Here is a 12,643-nt window from a genome sequence, read left to right as displayed (position 1 = left end):
TTTTTGGCTGCCACTTTTTCAAGCTTTCTGGAGTTGGCCTACTTAATCTTTGCAAAGTATCTTAAGTTTTTTTCCCTTTGTGATACATGTGATGAGTTGCCTGTTTAGTCTCACTTTTGGGGCTTTTTGTGGTGTGCGACTTTTTAGTCCCAAATAGTAATATTACCAAAAGTAAGTCTGGGTCTTGCGTGCTCTGTTTTGCGACTTATTAGGCGCAAGAATGAGACAATTCCAAGCCCAAAAATTGCACAAGTTGAACAAACATCTGGAACACAAAGATACATTTGCAGCTGCATTACCTCTTACAGGCAGCTAACTTTGGTACGCTGCTTGATTATGCACCTAAAAAGACACATCAGAAAAAGGAAGCAATAGGAGTGAAACATGTCTCCCATTATGGTGATTATTCCCTTCTAATTATTTTCCTATGTAAGTCAGTTGACAAAGTATGGGGAGCTTTACGGTAGAGCTTCAAGTTGGAGCCAGACCTCCACAACTGTCCATTTTCCTCAGTTTTTCCTCAACCTACTGACTGAACACCTGGAAGGTGATTTTAGATGGCCTTGGATGATGCTAAGGGGAGAGAGGGGTCATTAACATTAGATTTTAACATACCTGGTCCTTTGTATATGGAGAACACCTACTGGCCATTAAAGTACATCGTTTTTAGTTCCTCTAAGCTGATGGAAAGCTTTGGGAGACCAAGATGGCTCAAACAAAACATTCAATGTGACCAAGAAGAAGGGTTAGGAGTCTGATTAAATAGTGCAAGGAGATGTAAGAACCTTTTATTATCACTTATCAAAGTTTTTGAGTCTAGGTCTTCAGTTTTTCTCCCAATGATAACTGCACCTTTGGTGGGATGTCTGATTTGCCTGGAGTCACCTTGTTTCTGTTTTATACGTTGCAGCAGGGGTCGCAGCAGAGGAGCGCCGTTAACCCTATGTTAGTTTTGTGCACTGAGCTTTGGTAGTCTGAGTTTCTGTTCTCTAGGAGTTCCTCATTATAGTTTAACATGTTGTATTGTGAATCATTTTTCCGATTAGTATGATTTTTGTATACAGTGCAAGCATCATTCGTTATAGTGGCTGGTCAGAGCTTTATATGGAGGTTCACAAGATTCCTTATGATTATACGGGTTTACGCTGGATTAGAAAAAGTGGTGGCCATGTCATAAAAACTGTGTCCTTGCTGTCCGTGGTTTGTATCTGGTAGTGCAGTAATGCACAGCAATCTTGGAAAGGGTTTGCTCGGTTTCTTACTAATCCTACACATCTACTTTAAGCCTGACTTGTTTGAATTATGACTCCTATATAGAAAATCCCATCACCTGAGTAGGTCAGCTTATTGGCAGTGTGGAAGAAGACGTTTGTTGTCCGGGCATGTCGCAGGTGCAGCTCCTATTCACTCCAGTGAGAATTTCTACTGCAGTCTGTCTGGATGGTGGCTACGCAGTAAACAAGGTCTTTCTGCGCCGCCCAAAGTGTAGCGGCATTGTTAAGGTGACGTGTGTCCCACACCCAATGGTGACCTATTAATGTGTTATCCTATGGATAGACCATTATTAGTTAGAGCTTGGACTACCCCCCCGCCCCTTTATTTTATTTTTTTTAATAAATTCTACACTATTAAGAACATGGAATCAGGCGAGATCAGAGTGGGCACTGCATCAGGTAAGGCCCTTGGCATAAGTTGGTATTCAAATATGGCTGAAATGTTAATTTTAGTTACTGTAGATATCACCAGTGTAGGAGTAATGAAATAATTGCCATTTGGTGCCATTTGCTTCAAGGTGACTATTCTGTGGCTTATTTCTATATGCTTTAAGTGGTTATCATACACAGAACATGGATACATACATGAATGTACAAGATAATTGTTTGCAGTGGGTGGGGCTCCCCTTTGAGATAAGAGTTGAACACAAGGTTGTGAAGTTGGTGGCAATGTTGCCCAATTGCAGTTTGTAAGGCAAAGTTGATCTTACTCCTACAACATGGCTGTTAATTGGCAATCATTCCATTACTTAGCCCTTTCCGTGTATTCTGAATCGTTTGTATACAGTTGTTACTTAGAGGACCTCTTGCCTTTCTTAACATCGCATTTTAGTAAACATTCGTGTTCCATATAAGCTTTTGGAGTCTCATTTCCAGAAGGACAGCACAATAAAAAGAAAGGATAATTTAAAAACATGAAGACAAGATTCTTAAATATACTCAGGATAACAAAATAGCATATTTTCTAATTTGCTGTATTTAATAAATGTACAGCATTTCACATGTATAATTCCAACTTGTCTCTATCAGTCCTGGTATTTTACATTTTGGTTGTCCCTGGATACGACCATACCATAAACTTCTGACTATGGTCAGGAAGATTCCTTTGGCATCAATAGCTTCTCTTGTACTGCAGGGGTAGGGGCAGGAGGCAGCGAGCACTACAGACGGAGACATTTCCTGTCCAGCAGCAGCTCTAATCACAAGATGAGCTCTGGATCTGAGGAGAGGGGGTGGATCTAGTAGTGCTGACTGTGTTTTATAGTTAAGGTAACAAAATTGCAATGTAAGGTGTTAAAATGATGTTTATTATGTAAACCTCTCTAGGGGATTAAAATGTGAGCACTTTCTTTCATGGACAAACCCATTTAACAACTGAGTATTAATTTTCCTGTTTAAAGGGATGTGTTTCATTATTGCCCAGTGGTGGACTGTGTAGGGACACAAAACCCCCACTGGTTTACACCTAGCTGTCAATGTATCCTTAAATTTGCAAAAGGAATCTTAAAATGTTATGGGTGAGATCTTATCTTGAGCAAATTAAACTCCTAGCTAGATCATTGAATCTGGTCTGTGTTGCCCTTTTGATGAGGTGAAGAAAATTAATTTAATAATTGTTGTTTTTTTAATCTAATGAATGTTAGTGCTTATTTTGGACCAAAGTTAGGTGGTACTCTTTTAAAATTTATCTAAATGTGATGTTTATGAAGTCCACTATATGGTAGCTCATCTGGACTATCCCTGTTGTATGTTTGATGTTCCTTCTACGTTGTGTAGTTACCTGTAAATTAATCACTTTACTCTATTGTAGTGTTTTGGTGTGTAGGGGTGTTATTTTTTTTTCCTTTTTAAAGCTATTTTTATATTTAATATAATATCAGTAAAGATTTGCAAATTATTTGGTTTTGCATTTCCCACACTGTATATAAATTCCTGTGTTGTTGTGTTTTTTTTTTTCTTTAATGTCTGAAGGAGAAGAATTGTTAGGGACTTCAAATTGTTGGCCACTTTTACATAAATTACCCATATGCCTTTACTGCCTTAATAATAATCCCTGAATATTCATCAATTGCTTCAACATTACTGATACTTACTTTAGTGCTGTCTGCAGACTCTCCAAGGATCATTGTTTACATGTCTGTAATGTCTAATGAATAGGAGGGGCCTACAGCAGGATACTCCTCCTGCTCCCCCTCCCCTATCCCTGAGTGTGTCAGTCAGATGGAATTTGAGAGAAATCGCCACAGTGGGTGACACCATTAGAACGTACTGAAAGAGTCAGAAATAGAAAGTTGTGTGAATATGCAGAGGACAGCATGGCGAGAAAAGAAAAAGGCTGAAGCTCCCAAAGAAGGCAAAAGTACATAAACTGTATATGCAGAGATATGTCTGGAAGAAAGGATTTATTGAAAACTGTCCAACCTCTTTTAAAATTAGTTTGTTCCTCCTTCCTATCTCTTATGGATGTAGCAACAGAGCAGTGCCTTTATATGGACTTCTCTGAATGTGTCATGTAATGCATTAAAAGGGCTGTCCAGTTTATAGAACGTGTCCCTATGGCGTCCGGTCATGGTATAGTGAGCACATGTCTCACCGCACCGTGACTATTCATGGAGAAATATAGGACTTGTCTTATACTTTTGGCGTTTTACGGCGCCGGCTGCATGCTTCTCCACGGAGAGGGGAGGGGTGAGCAGCGCTCACTCCTACTCTCTCCTGCACATGGTTGAATGCCCGGTCGGGCTACGGCCCAGGCGAGCATATGTTTGTGTGAATGAGGCCTTGGTAGCTCCAGAGCATTCATGTGCAGGTAACCTAAGTCACCTGTGTGTAATCTGTTGCTAAACTTTAAGTCTGCAAAAAAAACCACAGGCTGTGTCACACGGATGACACTGTGCCATCCACATTATTCTCATAGACGTCTATGAGAATACCCAGGGTACGCACATAGGCAGGAAAAGGACCTCTCCTGCGTTTTCTACAGCCTCCACACTGGTCTGTGAAAAACGCTTTCATGTATGTGGGTCCATTGAAATTGACATCAGTTGTAAAAAAACAGAAAACAATGGCGCACTGACAAAACCAAGGTTCACATGCATGTAGCTGTTGTGCTGGGTTTCTCAACAGATTACAGCTGGTATTCGCTAATCCCAAAAAGAGGGATCTGGTGTGACTTTTTTTTTTTTTTTTTTTTTGTGGTCAAGGGACCTCTAGAATAAATGCTTACAGCCCAAAGAAGGGAAGCCCCTTTTATAAAAGTGTGAGTCTTCTGAGTAGAAAGTAGTTTTTTGTAGAACAAGGATCCAACTCTCCACGACTCCTGGGCAATAATCATGTTGGTCTTCCTATTTGAATGTTTGGACCATGTTACACTTTTCCACTTTTATTTTGTATTCCGAAAACAATAAATGACTTACAAGCATGGCATTTGTCTGTGTTGTTTATTTTTGGTTACATCCATACCAAGATGTAGGTAACCACTTTATGTATTAAACTGAACATGCCGTTACCACGTTAGACTATCTGTGCAATATTGAGTTGCAAACAGTCTTGTGTGCTGATAAGCGTGGATAAAGACTGCCTAAGGCCAGCGGCACACGTGGTGTTTTGAACCCGTTTTAAGTAGTCCCGTTAAAAACCGCATCCGTTTTTGACAGGTTTTAACAATTTTCTTAATTAAAACTAGCCAAAAACTGATGCGTTTTTTTAACTGACTGCTTAAAAATGGCCCAAAAATGGGTTCAAAACGCCACGTGTGCCGCCGGCCTAAGCTACAAATAAGGCAGTAATAGGACCTGCTCTATCGTTTGCTGCTTGGCAGCTCATGCCGGGACCGTGCAATCCATGGCCATGTTTATGAAGCCAGTCCATGTGGCTGTGTGCTGGCCATAGATGAGCACACGGCCTAATACAGCTTCATGTGAAAGGGGCCTAAGGCTTAACGCACACAAACGTATGGTCGTCTGGGCGGTAGCATACAGCTGCCCACTGGAGAGAGCAGAGGTGTCGCTGCTCACCACTCCCCTCTCCATAGGGATAGCCTGTACTTATGGTCCCCATACCATGGCCAAGCGCCATAAGCATCTATAGGGACTGATATCCGGCAGCAAATTGGGCAGCCGGATATCAGTCTCCCACACGTTTGTGCAAAAGGGGGCTTGGACATAAATTTTTCTCTGGTACTGTGAGTTACCTACATGTATAGTTGTGTGGCAAGTACAAATCACTGTATAGCCTACTTGTACAAGGAGCAAATAAAACCATCTGAACGCATTCTAGTGATTTTTACAAATGGAACAGAACATAATATGCACTTAATGTTCTGCCAGGATCTTTTAGCTAGGCCTGCAATGACTAGAGCCTTGAACATGACAAATACTTTGCCCCAGATAAAGAGCCTTTAACCTTCTGAGGTGTTGTCCATGATGGTTTTTGGACTCTTAAGGAATGGGGGCTTGGTGCCACTGTAATTGGCATTGTGGGAAAAATGGGAATGTGGTACTTATTTGGAATGAGAATGTGTGTACCATATTTCCTGACTGTTTTGCCCAAATATTACACACTTGAAATGTATTTCAATTTTTTTTTTTCTAATTACAGTACCCAAGTCAAGTTCACCCCTCCCCTTTTTGTTTTTTTAATTTTTTTTTAATTTTTTTCCTTACATCAGAAATAGATATATAATATGTGGGTTTGCAATATTATCTTTATTGTGCAATCATAGCTTAAATGTCAAAAGGGAGCATACATGAATTTCAGACTGATGGTCTCAACTTCATCTTGCCTGATAAGAGGAGCATCTATAGTAACTGGTCTGTGCTAGTTTAGTTTAACTACAGAACCCCACACACAGTAGTTATAAGGCACAGTTGTGGAAACGTGTTGGAAAGGCGGGGAAGCTGAGAAGGGAGCACGAAAGTTTTGGGGAACAGAGCTTGAGCACGGAGAGCTTGACTTCTGCCACAAGCTCTCCATCCCCAAATTTCCATGCAAATTTATGGACCTTGGAAATAAAGTGATTCTCTGAGGGTCATTTATGTTCTGAAGGATTCCGGCCATGACTAATAACTATGTATCCTAATATTACTTATTATATATTATTATTTTTCCCTACCTACCTCTCTCCTTTGCCTCGTGTAATTTCATAAGCCATTTGTTTTAGACAAACGTGAAATGACAAAACGATCTTACTAAGCAATGAGTGTAACCAAAGCTTGTTTTGTGGGTTTTTTGCTGTTTTACTGGATCCTGCCAGGACCTTTTACAGTGGATGGAACCAAAACCAGTTAACTGTGCTATATACGTCCTTTTTGAGCATGTAAATACGTCATGACTGTGTCAAATTTGAAATGGTCATCTCCTGACCCACAGCACCTATAAAGAAGAGACTCCAATATTAGGATTGTAGGTGGGACCGAACCAGAGAGATCCCTCTAAGTCGGGAATTGAATACTATATTTCAAAATCAAAATTTTTACTGTAAACTTTAACAGTAGATATCTGTGGTTCTGTTCACATTTTGAGGCGATATGACCATTTTGATGTGAGCCAACCCCCCCCCCCTCCCCCACGCCTGTCAGCTGAAGGCAGAATGCAGAAGGAGCTGCAGAAGAAATTTTGCAGGCACATGCACCCTCTGCCACTGAACCTGAAAAATGGTGATGGATTAACACTGCCAAAATATGTAAATTATTTACAAAGATTTATTCTATTTTACCACTTATTAAAAATCAGACAAGGCATATATCGTCACATTTTAGTTATTTAACTTTAACTATAGATTGGTAGATTTTCTATTAAGTTGAAGGCTCACATGTCATTAGAAAAAAAAAGAAGTAAAGATGATCCTATTTAAAGAACAGAACTTTAAAAAATTGACCTGGACATTCACACTTCAATGATTCTCCAGTCTCAAAGGGGTTAATAAGAGTTGAACTGCAGTAACACAGCAAGGACACTATACAGTTGAGAGCAGCGTCTGTCTCCATCCACTGTATGGGTTCTGTTGATTATTGTGGGATCTCTGCATCGGACTCCCACTTATTTCTGATCGTGAGAACATGTTGGGAAGAGGGGAAGGCAATGACCCATGTAAGAATTAAGAGACCAATAACAGGGAATAAGATGGTTGGATCACTACACACAGCTGGTTTAAAGATAGACATGGAATGGTAGAAAATTATAGGACCATTTGCAATGTTGCTTCGTTGTCTATTGCATTGGATGTTAAACTTTTTCATGTATAGTTTAAACAACTTTTCTCAAAATGTAAACTATGTAGCTCTTTGAAACTTAAAATGAATTGTTAAACTTTGGGTGAAATCCTATGCCATGTAAAATGCTGAAACTGTATTTATTCTTAACTTTATGATCATGTTTAAATGTTTTTATTTTGCATAAAACCAACTTTTAGAGGTGGGGGGGGGGGGGGGGAGATATAGAAGGAAATAAAACTATAGCTGCCTCTCCAGAAGGTGATTTTGGCTGCTTGGGTTCCTGAAGGCTCTTGGTGTTGACATCACAGCTGGCGCACGTGACCTTGAGGCCAAGCCCTGAACTACTATGTAGTTTTTTTTAAAGGAAACCTACCACATGATATGGTAGGTGTAAGATGGAAATACCGAGCACCAGCTCAGGGTGATCTGGTGCCGGAGCTTATTTTTGTTAGTGTCCTAATCCGCTGCATCGCAGTTTAAAACACTTTTTAATCTCTATATCTGAAGCTGCTTCGGCGCACCAAGCGCGCGACTCTCTCCCCGGCATTTTCAATGACGGTCGCGCTCTGGGTGTGCCGAAGCAGCTTCGGCTATAAAGTTTAAAACGTGTTTAAACCGCGATGCAGTGGTTTAGGACACTAACAAAAATAAGCTCTGGCACCAGCTCACCGTGAGCTGGTCCTCGGTATTTCCATCTTATACCTACCATATCATGTGGTTGGTTTCCTTTAAGTCTTTTGGGGGTTTCTAATAAAAATGAACTTATTCATAGGATCAATATCAGATTGGGGGGGGGGGGTCTGACACACAAACCCAGCACTGTTCGTGTGTTTCCAGCATTCTCCTGACATTGGATAGTAACAAAAAGGCAAGAAAATCCTGTAAAATACTGTAAATGAAAATAAAACAAACATGTAATAAAATGGTTATAGGTCAGAGACTAATTCATGGTTACTGTGCAAGATATTTGGTTAGAGCATGAAATAATTATGTGGTGGTCACAGTTGTTACCAATACAGGCAGTCCATGGGTTACAATTGGTCCGTTTGTAACTAGGGGTTGTATGTAAGTCGGGTTTTCTTAAGTAGGAGACCGCCTGTATATGAAATTAACCACAAGATTGCTTATGTGTAGGGTAGAAGAAGGTGGATTACTTTTATTTTTGTAGCTTTCTTCATTTTTATTTTTCATATGTTACTGAACTGGTCATTTTGTTTTGCATTGTGTCATAGGCCAAGGCTCCTCGACACCTAAACCTCCATGACTTGTGACTATATACTACAGCAATTATTCTGCGAAAACCATTCACATGCAAAGCAAGAACTGAATCCCTCTACAGGAACAATTGTGAGGTTTATATAATGAGCCGACCTCATTGCGTTATCTGTTTACCACGTAAACTACTCCATCCGGAGGGTGAAGAACATCACCAGCATGAAAACCAAGTCCACTTCATTATATGTCGGGTGTTTTTTATTGCATGTACTTTACAAACCTATGTAAAATACATCAGAAATGTACTTTGTATCATTCTGCCATTTACAATGTATTTTTATACTTTTTTTGGCAGCATTAAATATTTTTTTAAAATTATGGTGTGTTTTTTTTTAATTGGGTCAGTCGTTTACCAACTATGGTACTGTTGCAGAATGTCTTCCATTCTTATAAGATCTACTACTGAGTGGCACTGAATGCCAACTGTACAAGATGATGTACCTACAGATGAGTTTTGTATAGCAGACAACAAATATTTTGGAGATTTATCAGGCTTCTACACTAGTTTACTGTTCTGAGTGATTTTGCTGATGAAACAATTATAAAATTATGATTATGAAGCAGTTTTGCTTCTGTGGCTGGCTCAGCACTTCTCTTAGTACATTAATTATTCACTGCAGGAGATGATGATGTAATCCCTGGGTTGTGCCTGAAGGCAGAATAATCAATTGCTGCACCATCCCCCAGCTGCTGTGTATGAGTGATCCAGCTCAGGTTGATTAGTCATGTTTTGACTAACCTCCATATCTAATGTAAATATCTCTGTGTAATGTGCATATGTAGACAGCCAGCCTGACCCAGCTTTCCCAAGGTCCTGAATGTTATAATTGTTTGTAAAGCAAAACCACTCAGCTCAAGGAGTAACCAATATATGATCCTGCATCAGTGTAGCTACAGCATTCTCAAGGTATGTTTGCTTCATAATGCATCAAATCAAATGGTAGGTTTCCTTTAAGGATATTCCTTTTTTGGTAACCAAACTAATCCAACAGGGACATATTGACTCTAGTAACTTATTCTGTCATACTTGGAGGCTTTTTATTTCATTGTAATCTGTGAATTTCAATTTACACAGAATAGCCATGCCGACAATCCAACACTGCAAGGTCAGAAAGGGGCATATTTTTCAGGGCCTCTGCGCAACATTAGCTGCTTATTACTAGCACTTGCGATTATTTGCCCCAATCCGTCACCTTTGTGCCAGTGGGGCGTGAAGAAATTGGCCGGTCAGGCACGGGGCATTACTGTCCTTGCACCGGCACACGCGCTTCTGCTGGTAACTAGTTACATGTGAAAAGTGGCTGGCTGTGTTTATTTCTACGCCAGGCTGTGCACCAGCTTAAGCCTCTTGGTGTATCGCACTTCAAAAATGCAGCAGGGGGGCTATCATACCCCTGCGCACAATAAATATTCCTCTAAGGCTCCATGCAAATGGTGGCCGTGAGCTGCTGCAGTAAGATCACCACATGACCGGACAGAAAGTGCTGTGTGGCAGAAAACTAGACCAACTAGTAGGACTTGGTAAATGATTTTTCATTAATATAAATCACTAAGATTTCTCATATCATTAGAAATGCTGCAGTTTCCAGAGGTCTTGACAGTAGGTTGAAATTGCATGAGAAGGTTTTACCAAGATCTACAGGTTAGATGAAAGCTGAATAGAGCTGCATTTTGCACAAATGTGTATTACAAGTCTATCTGCTGGTACAGCAATATCATTTTCTTACTTATGGGATTACTGCAGTTTTGTAAAACTTGCAAGAGATCAATAACAAGACTGGATAAGAATTTCATCAGATGGTAAGGATGAAAAGTGTTATGGTGGTTTAACATTGGTGATTTTTACTGAACCCATTTTGGCCTAGGGACACTTACAGATTGGTTTTCTCTTTGTAGCTTCAGTGATTTTAAGTGATCTGTAAGTGTCTAAGTCAAAATGGTTCAGTGAAAATAAAACTCCAAATGTGAAACAACCATCAGAATGTAGTTTTACAGCATAACCCATCACATGCCTCCTTTTCAATGGTTCTTACAAATGGTCACCAAATTGTTTGATATTGAATACAAATTCACTTTTCATACATTTCCAGTGGGTTGATTTTTTTTTTTAATCATTTAATTGTTGTGTTATCATTTTAAACACAAGCAAAGCAATTTATAAAAGATCTCCAAAATAGTCAGGGCACACAACCTGCCTACACACATCCCTGAAAGCTGAAGAATCTTCTTTCAATAACTGTTCCACTACCTGCTCCTTATATTATTCCTGTACAGTACGCAGAATGTGTAGATGTCACTTCAGTGCTAACCACAGTCTTCCTGTGGTCATGCCCACTATGACACATTTCTGCTGACACTGGATTTTAAGTAAAAATCACAACACTGGTTCCTGCTGCAGTTATTTATTTTGAGAAATTTTCTGAGCATTGATTTGCATAATTATTCTGTGATTGTATGATATAAAAGTGACAAAAAAACCCCAAACCTCTTACCAGAAAGGAAGTGTGCTGACCAGACAGCACAGGGCATAATATGCTAAATGCAGATTGTGCCGTTTCAATGAAATGATTTTATAGAAATTATAGCTTGTTTGAGGTCATTTTTATTTTTTAGGATAAAAGTTTCTGTATATTTAAGAAAAAAAAACTGATACAATATTAGGCTGCATTCAGATGGCTGTTGTGGCACTGTACCGTTCCCTAGCCAGGGGAAAAAATTGGACATGTCCAATCTTTCCACAAAATCCAGCACCGTCCACCATGTTTCTCTACGGAGAGGGACGGGGGTGAGCGGTAGGTTTAGGGTTTTCTATGAGCATCATATTGAAAAAGTATCCTAATCAAAGGTCATCAGGTTGACACCAAGAGACAAAACACACAACCGTTGTGGGGACGAAAACTGCAGCTGGATGCATGTCCTAATAGACTGCTATGGCGCCCCCGGCAGCAGTACAGACACCATACACATTTGGAGTACCGTATGGAGCATGGGGAAAAAGATAGAGCACGCTGTGTACAGCCGGGATAGCTTGCATCGCTACTCATCCCCCCCCCCAGCATAAGGCAGTGTAAAGAGGCCTAAAAGGAGATTCACCGATGGTAGATTAGTACCCCCATCCCCCTGTACCGTAATGTTAATTTATGTCATGGTTTAGCATTGAAGAAAACAACACTTTTTTAAATATTCAAATTAGCTGCTCTCCTGGGATGTAATTTATGTACTCGACCGGCATTGCTTACACTGCTTGCAGATACAGGGACTGGCTCTCTGCAAATGCAAGAAGATTATTTACTTGCATAGCCAATTAGGTAACAAATGGAATCATCTTGCATTCAACAGAGTTGCTGGTGATCTTACTGGCCCTCTGCAAGTTGTGTAACAGGGGGGGCCAGAGAAGTACATAATTGACATCCCCACAAAACCAAGAGGTGCTCTGCAGAGCACTTCAGGCTTTTTTGAATATTTTAAAAATGTGGTTTTCTTAAAAATGCAGCCTTTCAAAGAACGAACATTATGACACGTAGGGAGGGGGAGCTGAGTACCGTATATACTAGAGTATAAGCCAACCCGAGACCCCTAATTTTACCACCAAAAACTGGGAAAACATATTGACTCGAGTATAAGCCGAGGGTGGGAAATGCATTGGTCACAGACCCCCCCCCCCTCCCAGTATATAGCCAACCAGACCCCCTATAGTATACAGCCAGTCCAGCCTGCCCCCAGTAGTATGCAGCACCCCAGCCTGCCCCCAGTAGTATACAGCTTGCCCCAGCATTAAAAAAAATAAACGTATATACTCACCCTCCGGTGGCCCCGATGTGCAGCGCTGCTCCCCCGATGTCCGTGCGGCTCGTCTTCAGGCTTCCGCGCCCGTCTTTT

The 12,643-nt window shown here is 40.4% G+C and overlaps 1 protein-coding gene across 1 annotated transcript in view; it reads left to right on the top strand.

The window, feature by feature from the left end:
- The window catches only part of PTPN2 (protein tyrosine phosphatase non-receptor type 2), a 39,489-nt gene extending 30,407 nt beyond the window's left edge, over window positions 1-9,082 (top strand). Inside the window, exon 10 of the mRNA XM_072152278.1 lies at window positions 8,722-9,082. Coding sequence (XP_072008379.1) covers window positions 8,722-8,743 — 22 coding nt within the window. The 3' untranslated portion in view covers window positions 8,744-9,082. The remainder of the gene's footprint in view (window positions 1-8,721) is intronic.
- The last annotated feature ends 3,561 nt before the right edge of the window (window positions 9,083-12,643 follow it).

Source organism: Engystomops pustulosus, chromosome 5 (assembly GCF_040894005.1).
Source record: "Engystomops pustulosus chromosome 5, aEngPut4.maternal, whole genome shotgun sequence".
NCBI classification, from domain to species: domain Eukaryota; kingdom Metazoa; phylum Chordata; class Amphibia; order Anura; family Leptodactylidae; genus Engystomops; species Engystomops pustulosus.
This window is presented reverse-complemented; position numbering and strand designations above follow the sequence as displayed.